This window comes from Cucurbita maxima, unplaced genomic scaffold (assembly GCF_002738345.1).
Source record: "Cucurbita maxima cultivar Rimu unplaced genomic scaffold, Cmax_1.0 Cma_Scf00069, whole genome shotgun sequence".
NCBI lineage: Eukaryota > Viridiplantae > Streptophyta > Magnoliopsida > Cucurbitales > Cucurbitaceae > Cucurbita > Cucurbita maxima.
Window position 1 is genome coordinate 246,603 of NW_019272085.1, and position 20,755 is coordinate 267,357.

General features: G+C 35.4%; 4 protein-coding genes across 4 annotated transcripts in view; 2 read left to right on the top strand and 2 right to left on the bottom strand.

The window, feature by feature from the left end:
- LOC111472293 (acyl-CoA-binding domain-containing protein 6-like) overlaps window positions 1-3,944 on the bottom strand; it is a 6,127-nt gene extending 2,183 nt beyond the window's left edge. Inside the window, exons 1-12 of the mRNA XM_023117948.1 lie at window positions 3,578-3,944; window positions 3,252-3,330; window positions 3,019-3,174; window positions 2,806-2,883; window positions 2,584-2,688; window positions 2,033-2,099; window positions 1,899-1,960; window positions 1,442-1,581; window positions 1,150-1,276; window positions 930-1,044; window positions 725-813; window positions 107-193 (exon numbers count right to left, since the gene is read on the bottom strand). Coding sequence (XP_022973716.1) covers window positions 107-193; window positions 725-813; window positions 930-1,044; window positions 1,150-1,276; window positions 1,442-1,581; window positions 1,899-1,960; window positions 2,033-2,099; window positions 2,584-2,688; window positions 2,806-2,883; window positions 3,019-3,174; window positions 3,252-3,330; window positions 3,578-3,618 — 1,146 coding nt within the window. The 5' untranslated portion in view covers window positions 3,619-3,944. The remainder of the gene's footprint in view (window positions 1-106; window positions 194-724; window positions 814-929; window positions 1,045-1,149; window positions 1,277-1,441; window positions 1,582-1,898; window positions 1,961-2,032; window positions 2,100-2,583; window positions 2,689-2,805; window positions 2,884-3,018; window positions 3,175-3,251; window positions 3,331-3,577) is intronic.
- Window positions 3,945-5,333: 1,389 nt separating this feature from the next.
- Window positions 5,334-5,811, bottom strand: LOC111472302 (monothiol glutaredoxin-S2-like). Its single transcript, XM_023117956.1, has one exon. The coding sequence runs from the start codon at window positions 5,794-5,796 to the stop codon at window positions 5,488-5,490; it is 309 nt and encodes a 102-aa protein (XP_022973724.1). The 5' UTR covers window positions 5,797-5,811; the 3' UTR covers window positions 5,334-5,487.
- A 6,796-nt stretch (window positions 5,812-12,607) lies between these two features.
- Window positions 12,608-13,127, top strand: LOC111472287 (monothiol glutaredoxin-S10-like). The gene has a single exon (XM_023117936.1). It carries the CDS (start codon window positions 12,704-12,706, stop codon window positions 13,010-13,012), a length of 309 nt encoding a protein of 102 aa, XP_022973704.1. The 5' UTR covers window positions 12,608-12,703; the 3' UTR covers window positions 13,013-13,127.
- A 3,133-nt stretch (window positions 13,128-16,260) lies between these two features.
- Window positions 16,261-20,409, top strand: LOC111472284 (serine/threonine-protein kinase PBL27-like). The gene is made up of 5 exons (XM_023117932.1): window positions 16,261-16,653; window positions 17,024-17,223; window positions 17,747-17,936; window positions 18,857-19,248; window positions 19,337-20,409. The coding sequence occupies exons 1-5, from the start codon at window positions 16,530-16,532 to the stop codon at window positions 19,913-19,915; spliced, it is 1,485 nt and encodes a 494-aa protein (XP_022973700.1). The 5' UTR covers window positions 16,261-16,529; the 3' UTR covers window positions 19,916-20,409.
- The last annotated feature ends 346 nt before the right edge of the window (window positions 20,410-20,755 follow it).

A 20,755-nucleotide genomic window follows, 5' to 3' on the forward strand; every position in this document is an offset into this window, starting at 1 on the left:
AAAAAAAAAAAAAAAAAAAAAAAAAAAAAAAAAAAAAAAAAAAAAAAAATGTAATTTAAAATTTTAGTGAGTAAAGAATAATACCTAATATAATATTGAATCTTACCTGATTTGATGGCTCCTTTTTGGATCCCCCAAATGCAAGAAGAAGTAAATCTTTCTCCTTGTGCTGCACGAGCACTAAGCTGAAACCCTAAGAACATATCTATATTAAGTATTCATCCAAGAATAGTGGTTCACACAAATTAAGTGATCTGTAATTAGCACACTATATTATCTTGAAATGATTGCTTCTCGAAAAGAATTAAGTTTTTTAAGAATAAAAAACTGTATTTACAATAGCTGGTTTATGATTGAAGAGATTATACAAGCACGATGCAAGACCAACATGAACAGTGTGACTGTGGACTACTAGAAAAATAGTGTTAAAAAAATTGTTTAATCTAAAGGCTATCATGAAAAAGATTTAGCCCTAATTTGAATAGCAGTGTAACTGTTGTGTTTTTCAAAAGAATGTTTTGCAGGCTTCAAACATAAAATTCTTATAACAAAAATGTGCAACATCCACTAAGTTCTCTGCAAGAATTGTATGAAACAATAATAAAGATACATTAAGAAGGTTTTAGCAGTTTTCCTTCCCGGAGGGAATTATCATAAAGATCCAATAAATAGCAAATGTGGGCAACATACAGCAACAAATAAAATCAAAATTTTCACCACTCACCTTATTGGTGGTGACAGAAGATGGAGGAGACGTGACAGCAACAGACCACTCATGTTTCAGTACATCAAAGATTAAAGTGTCTGTATGTCCTGAGAACAGGGGGGGAAAACGAGAGAGGAAAATCAGTTCATGGTAAAAAAAAAAAAACTACATCATGTAATTGTGGAGTAAGTATTATTGTTTGCTTCTTAGACCATGAACATACTTTTTTTCCTGCTTCCACCTCCTGCTATGCACCATCTAGTTCCACAGAGAACACCACAGCAACCAGCTCTAGGTGATGGATGGAAACCCCGTACCTTTATTCTTGACCACACCATCTGCCCAAGGAACAAAATAGTTCTACATACAATCAGGGTTATATTCGGATGATGTTCTGAATTATAGACTTGGTTAGCTTTGTAAGGAAAAGCATATTTACATACTGTCTCAAAGTCAAGTGAGTATAAATCATTCAGGGTCCGGGATTTTGATGTCCCTCCAAATATAAGTAGAGTTTTATCATCATAAAGAGCGGCCACATGGTTGGATCTTGCAGATGGTCCTGTTCCTCTGACATAGATAAGGAAATGTAAGAAGAAGAAAACATCTAACATCTCTAATAGTGTAAAAGAAAATGGTAAACTAAAGGGTCTCTTGGAATTACATTAGCATCAATTATGCAAAACTTCACGAAAAAACTATACTAATAACTCAACCAACGCCAAAGTAACTCACGTGCAATGTAGAGGGAGCCAGGTAAACGATTTAAGGTCAAACATGTGAAGGTCGTTGAGTTTCCTCCTCCGACTATCTTCACCACCAAAGAGGATTAAGACAGAGCTAGCTCTAACTACAGAGTGACCACTTCTAGCAACCTGCAATAATTAAAGTTGCTTAACTTTGCTATCATTCACAATTAATCTCCTCAGCAAGCTACCATTTGTGTGTTCACAGCGTTCCAAAAAACTAAGACTGGGGGGGAAATGATATCAACTAGAATTAACCATGAAATCGAATTTAAAAATATTCAATCAAAATTAGATGGCCTATATTTAATTTCAAGTTGATATTTCCAAAGATTAAGATTCCAAAATTGAAAAGGAAAAAAAGAATTCAAAGGATTAATGGAATCAATCATCACTAAACCATTTGATACATGCGTGTAATGAATTCGAGTAACAAAGACTAGTACAGGTATATCTCCCTTGGCTTCCATCAGCGACCAACATTCTGTCTCTGTATCAAATGCCCAGACTGCAAGGACCACAAAGATCAGATTACCAAACAAAAGAGAAGAAATATCAATATTAATACTAGAATATTAACCTGCAATTCTCTCATTTCCTGGCTCTGTCTTGCCCCCAACCAGGAGAGCTTTCTTCCCCCATGAAACCTTTTCGAAAATAAAAGTTGAGAAAACATAGATTATGAGATGTCATAAAGAGTGTCCCATCACCCTGGGTTAAATGAATAAATGATAATATTGTGCATTAGAACTCATCTCCATAAAGAATGTTTTAATCTAAGATCTTGCTGATGGCATTTCTCTTGCTCTAATTCGGTATATCAGAAGCGTAGTCCAGTCAATAAGTCTGTTTACCTAAAAGGAACTGGTACTGATGGTTCAATAGAACCATATAATGCCTCATCCTAAAAGTAAGCGTCTCATTAAAATAAATCTCTAATATCCTTTGGGTCCAGAAATTACCCATTTGGTTTATATTTTCACTTAAAGAAGTCCACTCTATGAATCTCAACTCAAAAACCGGCCTGGTCTGTTAGTTTTAGAGATTTAGTTCCATGGACACACAGATTTCCAACAATATATACATACCAACACGCACACCCGCTATCTATTGTTACTTGTGACAACTTACCAGACTGTGACCCTTGCATGCAGGGATCTTCAATGGCAGTGAGCTAGGTGATAAGTAAAGCTTTGATGAGGCTGTGCTCCAGGTATATTTATCAAAATTAAGCACCTGCAAACAGAACGATATAATCACTATCCACTCGGGCAAAGCAATCACTTGAGTGTACACAGTTGGTGCAAAGAAAAATGAATCCCTCAGATCCAAAAAAAAAAAAAAAATCACAACCTGTACATCATCCAATAATCCATTCCCAGATTCGCCACCAACAACAATCATCTTATTACCAATAACAGTTGCTGCATGCTGTGAAAGAGAAAAAAAAAGGGTGGGGGGGTGGAATGGTCACGTTCTTCACATTAAAAGATCACATGTGTACGTCTAAACCAATGTAACATTATCGTTAATGTCAACATCAAGACTTGAAACAGAAAATTATACATTGAAACGAGGAGCTGGTTTTTCCCCTGCAATTGACAAGACCATCCAATTCTCAGACTGTCCCAAAGCACCAATACTGGTATGAGGAACGTCAGAAGCACGTTGGCCATCATGCTCTTCAGAATGCCTACTTGTAGGTGCAGCAGCACATTCAGTCTACAAGCAAAAACAGCTTCAGAAATGTGCTATTCTATTTCAAACATGAATCTAAATCAGCAAAAAAGAAGCCTCACATTAGAGCTGGTCACTCGTTTGGGGTGTCTTATAGGACTCCTAGTTCCCTGAGCAGGATCCGAAAGCTGGACTTTCAATCTACGTTTACGAAATAACTTTTTCAATCAAAATAGGCTAAATATGGTCGCATTAATTCGTGTTGCTTCGCGGTTAGCAAGATAAAGAAGCAAATAGTAGAAATAAAAACAAAGCAACGAACTAATTTACGCATAGTTCAGAAAGAACCGACTCAAGATTTTCCAGAAGTCAAATAAATCTAACAAAAGCTTCACATATTGCCACAACAGAAAAATAACAACAGATATAAACCGACATAATCGCTAACCTTCCGAGCTTCATTCGTCTTCGAAACCCGAACATTTTCATGAACTAAAACTTCTCGGTGAGCACCAGTAACTTCCTCTCACTCCAAAGCCCTAAGCGCTTCAAGAGAACAACCTATATTACCATCAAACGAAGCTCCACAGCATCAGCTGGAATCCAGATGAAGTTATGAAACACAGCCACATAACCCGAAGAAGCACAGAAACAGAGGATTTACGGTGAAACAAAACCGCAATGGAAGCGGATAGTGATAGAAAAACTCGGAAATAATCCAGAAGAAAGAAGAAATCAATTAACAAGACAATGAATCCTGCAAAACAAAAGCGTAACTCTGAGGACGATCAGATACTTTTTGGTTCAGTCGTCCATTATGCAGATGCGACAAGGAAAGAAGAAGAAGCAGAAAGTGACCTTAAAGGCAGCGTACTTTAGCATTTACCTTGTAAGGAAGCATAGGCGGGTACAAGTAAATCGCTAAGTTGCGCCATGTGAAGAACCAGATAAACGAGGCTGAAGGTAGTAGAACGAGAAATAACCGTTGATTTTGGAGGGAGAGGGCTGGGTCCCACAGCATTTAATTTCTTTTTAATATAATTGTTCCTTTTCGCCCCTATAGTCTCTAGGTTTTTTTTTTCACTTTAATAAATATATTTTAAAAAAATAAAATGGAAAATAAAATTATTTTCATTTTTTTTCTCAACTTGTGATTGGAGATATATTTAACTCAATTTTTGACGGTTCTAAATTATTACTTCTTTTTTTTATTAATATTTATATTTATTTAATGTCTCTCATTAATAATATTTATATTAATGATGACATATAATTAGGTAGTTAAATTAGGTTGGGTTTGGTTATTATTTTTTATTAAAATCATGAAATAAAAGGGAGATAATAAATAAATAGATATTTAACCCTTTATTGTCCAAGTGGGGACCACACTATCAGCGATCTTGGAAATTGGAGCCGTTGAAAAGAAAAACAAGCGGGAAAAAGGCTTATCGGGATTTTACACGATCTCGATTCTCACGTGTCGAACATGGACTTGACGCTGTCGTGGGCTTCCATGGGCCCAACAAATAGTTATTGTTGGGCTGGCCTTATTAAAAGACAAATAAATAATTTAAAAAGTATATTGTTGTTTGGTTGATAATATAATTATTAATTAATGGCAAGATTAATGACTAATTTTTAATAAATCAATTTAAAAATAGTTAAACGAATTATATTTCACAAAAAAATTTAAGCATATATATATTTCTTTTCTTTTTTTTATAATATTTATATTGAATTTTGTATACTTTGTGATAATTTGTATTTTATAAATTAAATTATATCTTAGTTTATTGACTTATTAACTACTTAAATTATATTCTTTAATTTCATATTTATTTTATTTCATACCAATATGATTAAGAAATTCAAATTTCTATTCTTTCGTATTATTAATCTCAAAAATAATATTTTAAATTATCATTGACGGTTGATCAGAGTTTATTTAAACAAAAATCAATCAAGCCAACTTTCATGTACTTTCTCTAAATACAACACGACACTCGATCATGTCATTTTTTTTGTTTCCCATAAGGAAAAAAAAAACATTTTTTGAATTATCATTGACCGTAGATTGATCATACGTGATGAGAGTCTATTTGAACAAAAACCAACTAAACCAGTCTTCATAAACTTTCTATTAATACAACACGACAGTCGATTATATCACTTTTTGTGTTTTTCAAAATGAAAAAACAGATTCCGACCAAATGACTCGGTCCATTTGAGTCAATTGTGTATTAGTTGTATGAGGTGAACGAGCGATCAAAATAAACTCATATCAGTTTAAGATAGTAATTGATATTTTATCCACTAAATTACACTATCCGACAAAGCATAAAAAGCATTGGTCAGCGGTCAAACCCACAAAGCGCCAGCAGCAGTAAGCATGGGAATGAGGGAGCGATTAAGATGAAGTGTCATAATTTCATTGGTTCCACCGACCAGTTGGCCGCCAATGAAGACAGCCGGAACCGTGGGGCTAAAGCCAAGCATAGACAGAGCCTGCTCGATCTCCCTACCTCGAGCGATCTGGTCCACCTCGTGCACCGCCGGGTTAACCCCAAACCCACTCAGCAGCCTCATCACAGTGTGGCTCATGCAGCACGTGCTCTTGCTGAAGATCACGACCGGCCTCTCTGAAACCATCCTTCTAACTCTCTCCATTCTTCTACCCGCTTTCAGCTCAAGTTCGAACCCAACGGGAGGGCCGGCTATTTATATGGACCAATTACCCCAAGAAAGGTAAAAGAATATTGAACAGGTGAAGGAAAGTCACGGAAGGAGGAATATGTAATTTCCAGCTGCATTTTCGACATGTCGCATTGGGAAGATATAAAGTGAAACGACAACGTCGGAATCTTTGCAATCGTAATGCGGAAAATAGAGACTTGTCCTTCCTAACCCTTCGCATTTCATCGTCCTTCCAAACTTTATATTATCCATTCTTTTTCAAAAAGTTCGAATTACTTTCGTCATATAATATAAATTTACTTCAAAATTTTACTCAAATTTAATTTAAAAAATTCATCAACTCATCTAAATTATTTTTAAAATTGCAATTCAATTGGAAAAGTAAATAAATAGATATTTTACTAGTTAATAAAAATAAAAAAATTGATATCATTTAATAATAATAATTAAAACAGTACCATTAAAAATTATAATATTCCTTATAAAAATTAGACAGAAAAACTAATATATTTTTATTTATATTTGAAATATTTGAAATATGTGAAATTATTGGTTTTAATTATTTTTGGCTTGAAATTTGAAAAAAAAAATTAAATGAAAATGATGGTGGGGAGGTGGATTCCAAATGCTGTAAGGTCCCCAAATGTTATCCAATTTTTTTTCATGTGATACGATGCCGTTTCGACGCCTCCTCTCACCACATAAAATAAAATGTTTTTATTTATTTTTTTATTTCCTCTTAAAATGCTAAAATGGTGTGAGTGTTTACTTGGATTAGAAAAATAATGGTAATTAATAATATTAAAATAAAAGTTCAAAATTTTAATTTTTTAAAAAATAAATAATAATTAAATGAGTGGAAAAAGGTATATTTCTTTATAGGGCATGAAAATGATTTTAAAAAGATGAACCTAAAAGATTCTGGTCTCTCTCCCACTGACAAAAAAACATTAGGCTATGCATGCATGAACGTTGGTTTTTATGTGGATGGATGCCCCCATGACATGTTAAGAGCCATGCATAAACGTCCCTGTGCTGAAGCCAAGGGCCAGGGTTGGTGAAGGGGTTATTTTGGCCTTACCAAACCCAACTTGGTTCCTTATGGATATGTATGTATGTATACACATCAACGTCGAGAATATATATCGTCGCTATAAGAATTCAGGGCTTTTTTGACACCATGGAATGTCGGAAAAGTAAAAAAAGGTGTCACTAAAGATTCTTCCTATGTAAAAAATGCATCGAGAATTGAATGTCGGAAAAGTAAAAAAAGGTGTCACTAAAGATTCTTCCTATGTAAAAAATGCATCGAGAATTGTTGTCGGTAACGTTTAGTTAGTTTGCTTTAACTCATTTTACATAGCTAAATATATGTTTTAACACATCATTAGAGATCAGAGACATAAAGCAAGGGCCTGCAAAAACTAAGTTATGTTATTTAATCAGAAAAATCACGGGATAAGAGGGAGGAGGGGATGACTGTGTGTAACGACCCAGATTCATCACTAGTAGATGAGTTGGGCTTTCCCTTTTGAGCTTCCCCTCAAGGCTTTAAATCGCGTCTAGTACGGGAAGGTTGGGCTTTCCCTTTCGAGCTTCCCCTCAAGGCTTTAAATCGCGTCTAGTACGGGAAGGTTGGGCTTTCCCTTTCGAGCTTCCCCCCAAGGCTTTAAACCGCGTCTAGTAGGAGAAGGTTGGGCTTTCCCTTTCGAGCTTCCCCCCAAGGCTTTAAACCGCGTCTACTAGGGGAAGGTTGGGCTTTCCCTTTCGAGCTTCCCCCAAGGCTTTAAACCGCGTCTACTAGGGGAAGGTTTACACACACTTATGAAGGGTGTTTTGTTCTCCTCCTCAACCAATGTAGAATAATCACAATCCACCCCCCTTCAGAGCCCAGCGTCCTCGCTAGCACTCGTTCCTTTCTTCAATCGATGTGGGACTGCCACCAAATCCACGCTCCGAAGTCTACTAGGGGAAGGTTTACACACACTTATGAAGGGTGTTTTGTTCTCCTCCTCAACCAATGTAGAATAATCACAATCCACCCCCCTTCAGAGCCCAGCGTCCTCGCTAGGACTCGTTCCTTTCTTCAATCGATGTGGGACTGCCATCAAATCCACCCTCCTTCGGAGCCCAACATCCTTACTAGCACACTGCCTTGTGTCTACCCCCTTCGGGGAACAACCTCCTCGCTGGCACATGATCCAATGTCTGGCTCTGATACCATTTGTAATGACTCAGATCCACTGCTAGCAGATATTGTCCTATTTAAGCTTTCCCTTTCGAGCTTCCCTTCAAGACTTTNGAATGTCGGAAAAGTAAAAAAAGGTGTCACTAAAGATTCTTCCTATGTAAAAAATGCATCGAGAATTATTGTCGGTAACGTTTAGTTAGTTTGCTTTAACTCATTTTACATAGCTAAATATATGTTTTAACACATCATTAGAGATCAGAGACATAAAGCAAGGGCCTGCAAAAACTAAGTTATGTTATTTAATCAGAAAAATCACGGGATAAGAGGGAGGAGGGGATGACTGTGTGTAACGACCCAGATCCATCACTAGCAGATAGGTTGGGCTTTCCCTTTCGAGCTTCCCCTCATGACTTTAAACCGCGTCTACTAGGGGAAGGTTTACACACACTTATGAAGGGTGTTTTGTTCTCCTCCTCAACCAATGTAGAATAATCACAATCCACCCCCCTTCAGGGCCCAGCGTCCTCGCTAGCACTCGTTCCTTTCTTCAATCGATGTGGGACTTCCACCAAATTCACCCCCCTTTGGAGCTCAACATCCTTACTGGCACACTGCCTTGTGTCTACCCCCTTCAGGGAACAACCTCCTCGCTGGCACATGATCCAATGTCTGGCTCTGATACCATTTGTAATGACTCAGATCCACTGCTAGCAGATATTGTCCTATTTAAGCTTTCCCTTTCGAGCTTCCCTTCAAGACTTCTCAGATCCACTGCTAGCAGATATTGTCCTATTTAAGCTTTCCCTTTCGAGCTTCCCTTCAAGACTTTAAAATGTGTTTGTTACGGGAAGGTTTCCACACCCTTATGAAGAGAGTTTTGTTCTCCTCCCCAACCAATGTGGGACATCACACTGTGATACTAGACCATGCTTATGAAGAGAGTTTTGTTCTCCTCCCCAACCAATGTGGGACATCACACTGTGATACTAGACCATGGCGGGAGAGAACCTTTTCCCAGTGCACTCTATTGGCGTGTCGGGAGAGGACCTTCTCCCAGTGCACTCTACTGTTGTGTCGGGATAGGGATCAAATCTTCTCGAACATAATAGTACCGTAAAATAGTCTAACTTTCCAAATAGTTGTAGGACAAAATACATTTTTTTTAAGAGAATTTTATGATTTTTGGGTGATGGAGGACAATTTATATATTGCATTATTATTGCATATGTGACAATGAGCTAAAAGAATCATACAAAAAATTAAAGGGGATAGATTTGTTATGTTTTTGTTGTGGGGATAAGATCTAAATAATAATCCTAATCCAATTCTATACGCACATTAAGGGCCAATTGGAGGCACAATTGAAAAAANCTTATGAAGAGAGTTTTGTTCTCCTCCCCAACCAATGTGGGACATCACACTGTGATACTAGACCATGTCGGGAGAGAACCTTTTCCCAGTGCACTCTATTGGCGTGTCGGGAGAGAACCTTCTCCCAGTGCACTCTACTATTGTGCCGGGATAGGGATCAAATCTTCTCGAACATAATAGTACCGTAAAATAGTCTAACTTTCCAAATAGTTGTAGGACAAAATACATTTTTTTTAAGAGAATTTTATGATTTTTGGGTGATGGAGGACAATTCATATATTGCATTATTATTGCATATGTGACAATGAGCTAAAAGGATCATACAAAAAATTTGTGGGGATAAGATCTAAATAATAATCCTAATCCAATTCTATACGCACATTAAGGGCCAATTGGAGGCACAATTGAAAAAAAAAAAAAAAAAAAANAAAAAAAAAAAAAAAAACAAATCGATTAATATCTACTAGTGGTGTGTTTGGACTGTTACAAATGGGTCGATCCACTTTGACGACACCTAATGAATCAAAACGAATAATATCTACTAGAGGTAGACTTTAGCTGTTACAAATGGGGTCGATGCCACTTTAGGGTTGGAGAGAAGAACAAAGTATTTTTTATAAGGGGTGGAAGTAAATGTATTTTAAAACTGTGAGGTTGAAGACAATACGTAATGAGTGGATAATATCTACTAGCGTTGGACTTGAGCAGTTACAAATAGGGTCGATGCCACTATGACAATACGTAACAAGCCAAACGGACAATATCTACTAGTGGTATGTTTGGGTTGTTACAAATGTGGTCAATGCCATTTTGATGATACGAAACGAGCCAAAACGAATAACATTTACTAGTAGTAGATTTTGACTGTTACAAATGGGGTCGATGACCAAATAATCTCTACCTCTACCAAAGAACGAACATATTTGATCGTATTGACACGGAGTTTCAACCAAAAAAACGAATGAATATAAGATGATGAATAATATCTATATATTTTATGCTCTAAAAGAGATATGTCTTGCAAAATAAAAAACTCTTTGACATGCCCATCGAATATTATTATTATTAATATTATTATTTCGCCTTTCATCCATTGCTATTTTCCACGTGTTCTTGTTCTCCTTTTCTCCACATTATTTAGGTTTTTTAATCCAATTATTCTCCTTTAATTTTCTTTTTTTATTTTAAAAAATATTTAGCTCAACTCATTGTAAGCACCTAACCCTATCTCATCCAATGGCTGTTACATATTCCACGTGGATGTGCCACCATTTCCCCTTGGTCGGATTCACTTTGTCACCCGAGTAACTCGATCTATAAAAGAGATTTGATAAGTTGTTTTAGTCGCCCATGTCGTGCTAGGTTTGGTCGGTGTCTTCTTATCTCTTTTGTCTTCGAGCTCGGGTCATAGGAGAAGGTTTGTCCCGTTCATAAGACATGACATTAAAGTCAAAACTTTGAATTTCTTCGACCCTCTAGTCAAACTCACTCCGACATACTAATCGACATCTTTATAGGTGACCATCTTGAATAGTGTCATGGTCGTACATTTTTTACTATGCAACATCATGATCTTAACATGACAAACCTTAAACAAAACTCGAGCCCCATACACATTTTTCGCTCGTTTTTGTGATTTTGTTGAATTTTATGTGAGGTTTGTATTTGCCAACCGAACACAACTTGTGCGGAATCTAAAATTGTGAACCGACATGACACTCACTACAACCCGCCATTTTCATTAATCATCTTCTACTTTTCTTCTTCTTTCTCATTCTTAGAATATATGGAATAAAATTTTAAAATCTGTTTTACAATATCGAAGAATATTACTAAACACATACGTCTCTCTCTGTCTGTAAAGAATCATTTCATGGAAGCTTATGGAATGAAAAATGGCGTTGAGATTACAAAAACAAATAAAGTAGGATGGTATGATCATATGTATCATTTTCTCTCTCCTCGCATCTATGGCGACATTCCTATTCTCTCTCTCTCTTACCCATAGTTGACATTCTTCAACATCATCGTTTTCGTCTTCGCTTTCGTTTTCTTCTTACTTTTCTTGCATTTTTTCATTTCGGGACCGAGCGAAAAACAAAAGAGGAGGAACCGAGCTCAACTTTCATTCGTTTGTCTTGTCGAAAAAATATATTTTTTTTTATTTTTTTCCTCAAAATTATACATGTTATGGATCTGAATATAGCTCGACTTTGATAAGACACCCGTTACGATCTCATAGAACGAGCATGAAAGCTTTTGAAAATTTTCTCGAATTAATTGACTTAATTTTAAAATCTTCTCAAAATTTCTAATAGAATATTACATAATAAATATTTATAACTTAAAAATTCCCTCAAATTAATTAACTTAATTTTAAAACTATAGGTATTAAAATCGATCTTGTAAATTTTGTCGTATTTTGCTCCGAGCATGTTCATACATGTCGAGTTAAAATTTTTATCGTATTTCTTGAAATTTTCTAATCGAATTCTTATTAAATATTACCTTATATAAATTTATAGCTAAGAAATTTTTCTGAATCAATTAACTTAATTTTAAAATTATAGGTATTAAAATTGATCTCGTCGTGTTCATACGTGTCGGGCTATGGTTAAGCTAAGTCATTTTTCAGTTGTCGGTTGATTTATCATTTCACTTTTAAACCGAACCACACATCTCGCTATCAAAATAAGACTCTTTTGAAAAACTCCATTTTTTGTAAAGCTAAAAATTCCCCTATATCTAATATGTCCTTTCCTCCCCCACCTTTGCTTTTCTTTAATTAATTCTTTTTTATTTTTGGTTAAATACGTCATATTTATTCTATTTTTATAACTATGCTTCAAATTTTTTTCCAAGTCAAAACCCTAATTTTGAAAAAATTAAATAACAGAATAATTTATTATTATTATTATTATATTAATTCATCCTTACCCAATTTCAAATTTAACTAGCCCTTATCCAAATCCATATATATATAATTTAAAAAAATTAAATTATAAATTTAGTTTTAAATTTTTAAAATTGTATTTGACTTTTGAACGAAATTCTAAATGAGTTGAAAGGTTAATCGATAAATTTGTAATTTTGTTTTTAAAATTTTAAAAAATACATATAAATATATATTTTAAAAAAATAAAAAATAATAAAATAATAATAAAATAAAGGATACAGTTCACAATATGTATATATATATATGTGATTATCCCAACATGTACTCATAGCCAACCGTCTTCTTCTTCTTCTTGAAAGAGAGATAATAGAATCACCCGGCGGTGAGCTTCGGAGCGTCAAAACACAAGAATATTAAAGGAAATGGACCGGATAGCGAAAGTGGCGTCACAGAAAGCGGTGGTGATATTCAGCAAGAGCTCGTGCTGCATGAGCCATGCAATCAAGCGGCTGTTTTACGACCAAGGGGTGAGCCCCGCCGTGTACGAGCTGGACGAGGACTCAAGAGGGAAGGAGATTGAGTGGGCTCTTTTACGCCTCGGCTGCAACCCCTCCGTGCCCGCCGTCTTCATCGGTGGTCGCTTCGTCGGCTCCGCCAATGCCATCATCACCCTCCACCTCAATGGCTGCCTCAACAAATTGCTCAAGGAAGCCGGCGCCCTTTGGCTCTGATCGCTGCGCCGCTGAGTATCTATGTTTTCCCCTTTCTTGTCTTGTTGCTTTCGAGAGGTTATTGCAAGGAAAGATTACCTCTACGTAGAGTTTGTATCAATGCTTTCAACAAAAGAAAAAAAATATATATTTATTTATATATATATATATATATATGAACTTTAATTTAATGTTCTTTTTTGTGGCCACAAAAAAAATTAATGGGTAGATTTTATATTTTTGTTCATATTTTCGTATAATTATTTAATTAAATTATATTTTAATTTTACTCGTGATTTTTCAAATGATGGGTCTAGATTTTTTTTCATAGAAATCTATGTTCATGTGACAATTGATGCATAGACGACAAAAAGGTGTAAATTAATATCCTCCCATTGATATAAATTGATTTTTACCAAAAAAAAAAAAAAAGATTTTTTTTAGAAGGTTATTTTGATGGGTTAATGGTTGATTTATGGAGAAATTATTTTAAAGCCTTTATAAAATCGTTTTAAAGAAGTTAGTAGTGATATCTTGTAAGTTTAATAGTTACTAGTCACATCTATAGATATAATCAAGGATCTAATTACATTTAATTATTTAATTTAATTTATATTAAATTTGATCGGTTTAAGTTGATTATTAGTCTTAAGACTTTAATAGTATTCACTGTGTGATGGTGATCTAACCTAACGCGTGTGCACCTTTGATCAATTTTGAATAACAGCAATGATATGAGAGATGTAACCTCCACCCTAGACAACATGTTTAAACAACGGTATCATAATTTTTCTCTTCTAGTACGTTTTTTTTTTTTTTTTTAACTGTGTTGGCTTATTTTGAATATGACACATAAATCGGATAATTTCGAATTTGTTTAAATTCAGATATATGAGTTGGAACGTTTTCAACACAAACTAACAAGTGTTTGACTCTTATCAACAAGGGATCTGAAACAAATTGTTTAAGACCATGTTGTTCTAGCTAAGATCATTTTGTTTTAGAATTCTTCGTCTCACTTTTCCGAAATCCAACATCTTTCAAACATAACCTAATTTTTGCTTTCTGAAGCAAACCAACAATCAGATCCCGTCGTTCACCCATCAATAATTGCATTTTCCAAACTTTTTATTTTTCGAGCATCTAGGCGACCGACAATCTTTGTTATAGAAACCACGAAGAATTCGATAGAGTTTCATTTTCACATCGGTTTTCCCATTCTTTTTTACATTTTATGCCAACATTATTTCATTTTGAAATCGGAAGGATTTATGTTTTTTTAGGCTTAATTATTCCAAATTTAATCCTAATTTGCTTCGAAAGTCTTCATATTTTAATTATTTATAACTCGATCAAATTTTGAAAAGCTCTTGTAGAAGTCAGGTCGTTATACCGACAACTATCTCCAAAAGTATAAAGTTTTATGCTCTTTAAAAAAATATAATTTAAATAAGAAAGATAAAAGATTTTATGATGATATTATTCTCGAAAATGAAAAAAATGAATATGAACATCTTTTTTATTTTGTCTCTACTCCTTAGACCAAGAGTCGAGCACCACGACATATATACATATATATATATACATACATACATATACATACATACATACATACATACATATATATATATATATATATAATTTACTTGCGTTTATTTATGTATGCTAGACTATTTGTAAACATAAATATTTAGAATATTAAAATAATCAGAACAATAATATTTAAATATTTGTTTATTTATTTATTTAATATACAAGGTAAAGAAATTAAAAGTATAAACAATAAAAGAAAAAAAAAGGGAATTTGTAGGGCCCACGTGAGCGTCACGAGAAGATTTATTGGGAAATTCGTGGGAATTATGCAACAATACATCAACGGTAATGTGGTGTGTAAGCATTGAAAAAGATTGGTTTATATTCCAATGTCTAATCAATAAATAAGATTGGATCAGATTTTTTTTTTCTTTTAAAAAATAAGAATATATTCTTTGGCTAAGAAAATGGGATAAATCCCAACATCCCACTAATTAGTTTCCAGTTTTAATGCAGATGATAAAATAAGAACAATTTAACGATAATTGACGTGTATTTTCGACTAAAAAATTAGATATTCGAATTTATTTTAAAATTTAATGAGAAAAAAAAAATAGACATCCTATGAATAAATAAATAAATAAAATTTAAACCTAATTAAATTAAGATAATTTTTTAAATTATTGTATTTGATTTTTTTTCTATAAAATTGATATTTTTTAAAAATTAAATCACTTAAAAATTCAAATTTTATGTGGGTTGAAACTTGGGCTAAAATAGGTATTTGTAAACGTAGGCCCAATAAGCCCAAAATGGAGATTTTTTTTTTAAAAAAAATTAAATTTATTATTATTATTTTAACGACAGGATGAGGACAAAGAAATGATGTTTAATAAATAATGTGAGATATCCCTCAAATATAAAATGGCAGAAATTAAAAAAATAATAAATATATAATTACCCATTAAACAAATATATAAATTATTATAGGGCAATTTAATGTCTATTTTGTTTATTAATTTATATTTTATGTAATAAAATAAGATGAAAAACGCTCCCAGCCTAATTATCTCATCCTTTGTAGAGGTGTGTATAGTAATCTATTTGAACTTGTTCGAACCAGACCTCTTATAAGAGTAGGTGAAGATAGTTAGCGATAATAAGCATGTTTTTCTAATAATAATAATAATAATAATAAAAAAAAATAGTTAGCAATAATGCGTGAAGATAAACAAGCCAAACTTTTGACTTTATGTTCTATTGTGCTAGCTCGAGATTTCTTTAAGTCAGAATAGCTAATTCAAGTACAAGTTTCGGTGAACGAGACTTCCCAAACTCAACCGTCTCCATGCTGCTTGCCTGAGAGACAGTTGACCATGTAGGAGGTTAGTGACTAATGAGCGAGGTACCTAGTGTGTATATATTATTTATTTATTTATTGAATAATAAGAGGCATTAAAATGGGATTTAGAGTATGTGTTTAAGAATGTCCGTCACAAATGTGGGACCCACTCCTTCGACCGTTAATGTAAGTATATATAATAAAAATAAAAATAATATTTTAATTTTCCTTTTCGGTAGAAATAAAAATAAATAAATTGTTTAAAATAATTTCGTTATGGATTTGCAGTTAAGAAATTAATTGCACCCAGATTTGGTGTTTGAGTTCAATACCATATATATATATATTTGGTACTTAATCGAGTATTTTTTAAAAAGGAAAAAGGAACAAAAAAAAAGAAAAAGAAAAAAGAAGGTTTTCGCAGTTCTTTTTCTTTACCTTGCTACTCTTTCACGATGTCAGTTTCTTCTTCGATTTGGTGATCTGCTTCTCAGAAATGTTCGTCGCGATCTTTCCCTGTAAGGGGAGAGTGCGATTTGATGGAGGAGGTGAGGAAGAGGACCGATTTTAAGGGGTTGGATATGATTATGAGCACTTTAAGTTAGTTAATTCGGCCCTGTAATTGGGGTTTTTTGGGGTTTTCTTGATTGTTTTTAGTTGATTATGGGTGGTTGTTTTCCTTGTTTTGGATCCTCCGATCGTAATGGCGCAAAGGAAGCTACTAAGAAGGATTCAGCTAAGGATGGCGCCACTGCCCAGTCTCATCGTGTTAGCAGAGTGAGCTCAGGTGATAAATCAATGGCGTTCTTATCATTTTCTAGGGTTAATTCTTTAGGGTTTTGCTTGTTTTCATGGCTATGGCTTCCTTGAACTGTGGCAATTTGCTGGTTCGTTCTGTTTTCGTTGTTCATAGGTTTTTTGGAGAAATTTTTGTGGTTTTGATCTGAAGAATTCAATGGCGTTCAAATTTTTGTTGTTTTTATCTTTTTGCTTTTTGTTAACTTCCTCATTATCTTGTTCTTGGCTTAGTGATGTTTTGTGAATGTTTTGACATTGTGAAATGATTAAGGCTATAGAAAGGGCAAAATGTATGTTGAATTGTGAGTTGAATTAGCTTTGTATGGTTGGCATGATGTCTAAGTTGCTAGTTTTTATAGATAAATCGAAGTCATGGAGTGTATCTGATGCTAAGAACGAACCAACTGTTCAAAAGGATGGAACAACGGCACATATTGCTGCTCAAACGTTTACGTTTCGGGAGCTCGCTACAGCGACGAAGAACTTTAGACCTGAATGCTTATTGGGAGAAGGGGGGTTTGGACGGGTTTACAAGGGCCGCTTGGAGAGCACGGGACAGGTAAGATATTGTTTTTCACATATGGAAGTTCATTATCTTGAAATGATTTATGACAATGGATGTAAAGGGCACCGATCATGTAACGGTCCAAGCCCACTGTTAGTAGATATTGCCCTATTTGGGTTTTCCCTTTCGGGCATCCCCCCAAGGTTTTTGAAATGAGAGAGGTTTCCACACACTTGTAAAAGATGCTTCGTTCTCTTCTCCCATTGATATGGGATCTCACAATCCACCCGTTTTCAGGGCCCAGCATCCTCACTGACACCCGATTCCATTTGTAATGACCCAAGCCCACCGCTAACATATATTATCCTCTTTGTGCTTTCCCTTTCGGGCTTCCCTTTAAGGTTTTTAAAACCACACCCTTATAAAGAATGCTTCATTCTCCTCCTCAATCGATATGGGATTTCACAGATCATGTGAAAGTCTCCTGCCCAATTGAGACAACATCCTTAGATTGTCCTTATATGTGAAACAAATTTATGACATGAAATATAAGTTCTCAATGACTGCTCTTGTACAGGCAGTGGCTGTGAAGCAGCTCGACCGGAATGGTCTTCAAGGAAATCGGGAATTTTTGGTTGAAGTTCTAATGCTTAGCCTGTTACATCACCCAAATCTTGTTAACTTGATAGGCTATTGTGCTGATGGCGATCAACGGCTTCTTGTCTACGAGTTCATGCCATTGGGGTCGTTGGAAGATCATTTACATGGTTTGATATCCATACCTTCTTTTTCTTTCATCTTGTGATAGGAACAATTTTTTAAGTTTCAAATATGAAAGCTATCTTAATCACAAATTTAGCACAAAAGGACATACTAGCTTGCTAGATGCTCCCACCAACACCATCATAGACGTGCACATAGAGATTATGTGTTGGGGTGGGTGGGGGTCTTCATTTGCTATTGTGAGATTCCACATTGGTCGGAGAGGAGAACGGAGCATTCTTTATAAGGGTGTGGAAACCTCTCCCTTAGCAGTGTTTTAAAAACCTTGAGGAAAGCCTGGAAGGGAAAGCCCAAAGAGGACAATATCTACTAGTGGTGGGCTTGGGTTGTTATAGCGGTCATCAAATTCATCAATTTGTATCTCCCACCATCTATTTTAACAGTGAGTTAACTCTCATGGCCGGATGAAGGGCTAAATCTAACTTCTGAGTCAAACTGTAATAGCCCAGGTCCACTGTTAGCAGATATTGTCATTTTTAGGCTTTCTCTTCAAGGCTTCCCCTCAAGATTTTAAAATGCGTCTAGGGAGAGGTTTCCACACCCTTATAAGGAATGCTTTGTTACTCTCTCCAACCAACGTGGGATCTCACAATCCAACCCCTTTGAGGTCCAGCGTCCTCGCTAGCACACCGTTTCGAACTTGGCTCTGATACCATTTGTAACAGTCCAAGCCCATCATGAGCAGATATTGTTCTCTTTAGGCTTTCCCTTCCGTCCTTCCTCTCAAGGTTTTAAACGTGTCTGCTAGGGAGAGGTTTCCATCATTACCCTCTCCAACCAATATGGGATCTCACAAACATTCAAGACCAATATGGGATCTCACAAACATTCTGTTGAAGCTTTACTTCTCCATCAATTTGTATTATTCAAAACCTTTCTGATTACTTTTTGTACCTATTTTCAGATTTTCCACCAGATAAGGAGCCCTTGAATTGGAATACTAGAATGAAGATCGCAGCTGGTGCTGCAAAAGGATTGGAATATTTGCATGACAAAGCGAACCCGCCTGTCATATATCGAGACTTGAAGTCGTCCAATATTCTTCTAGACGAGGGCTACCATCCCAAGCTGTCAGATTTCGGTCTTGCGAAACTAGGTCCAGTTGGTGATAAGACTCACGTCTCGACGAGAGTAATGGGAACATATGGTTATTGTGCTCCGGAGTATGCTATGACTGGTCAACTCACTCTCAAGTCGGATGTATATAGTTTTGGAGTCGTCTTTCTTGAACTTATCACAGGGCGCAAGGCGATCGATAATACCAGAGGTCCGGGGGAGCATAATCTTGTAGCGTGGGTGAGTATGCTTTCTTTACTGTTCTCATTCTTTGTGCATTTCAATTTGTATTAATCACCCAAAGCTTTTGCTGGCAAATGGTATACAGGCTCGGCCACTTTTTAAAGATCGTCGAAAGTTCCCTAAGATGGCCGATCCGTTGCTGCAAGGTCGTTATCCCACACGGGGGCTTTATCAGGCATTGGCAGTTGCAGCAATGTGCTTGCAAGAGCAGGCTGCTTCTCGACCTCTAATCGGGGACGTCGTTACTGCTTTGACGTATTTAGCCTCGCAAACTTATGATCCTAATACAGCTGCTTCTCAAAGCAATCGAATGAGTGTTTCTACTCCACAATCCCGAGATGAGCGGAGAGGCTTGCCAGATGGATTGGATAGCCCTGATGAGCGTGGTCATGGATGTTGTTCCCCGACAAACTACAGAAACTCTGGAGGTACCGAGCTAAGCAGAATTGACACGGGAGGCGGGTCTGGTCGAAAATGGGAATTAGATGAGTTAGAACAACAAGAGTCTCTACGAGACAGTCCTGCATATACAGGACGAGCAAGGGAAACACAGAAAAACCGCGACGTAAACAGAGAACGTGCAGTCGCAGAAGCAAAAATGTGGGGTGAAAACTGGAAAGAGAGAAACCGGGCGAACGTGCAAGGCAGCTTCGACAGTTCATGAGAATGAAAGCAATGAAGCTCGACGTTTCTCGTTTCTCGTTTCTCATCACATTTTGCTTGGTCTTCTGCTAGGAAATGAAGTTGCCAGTGCCTACTAGACTACAGGTAAAATTGCAGGAAGAAGAAGAGGAAGGAAAGATTCATATTACAAACACAACAACTACAGGTATCTTATCTTCCATTTGCAAGTCCAACCCAAAAAACATTGTTTTATACTGTTCTTGCTGCTGGTTCTTCAACAATGGTGAGGTAAAGAAAGAGGGAGAATTGTGTAATCAAATCGAGGTGTCGAGCGAAGTTAGGTTGGTCGGTCGGTCGGTCGGTCCCATGTAATTTTGAAGATGTCTGAAATTTCACGGGGACTATCGGAATGAATATTGGAAAAAAAAAAGAGTTTCGTGTGGGTTTCCACTGTCATCTGTGGCTGTTAGTTCAGTTCATTCGGGTATCATTCATTTGCTCGAAGATCACATGAATTTTATAAATACAGTATTTTTAAATTTGCATTCCGAATCCAAATTTCCAAATAACATAAGTTTCGTAAACCAAGTTTCCTAAATCTATGTGCCAAACACCCCTAAATGTCACGGAATAGCAAATTGTCTTTTGAACTCTTTTGAACTAATTACATAATTCGAAAGCTTTAATTTAAATAATTTTAAATATCTCTACTTATATAAATATTTAAATTGAAAAAAAATAATAATTATCTTCCTTCTTTTGAAATTGTGCAATTTTATTTTTAAAAGATGAGAGATTAAATTGAAAAGTGATAATATATATGGGACTTACTTGAAAATTTTCATATTTAAGTTAAAAAAAAAAAAAAAAAAAAAAAAAA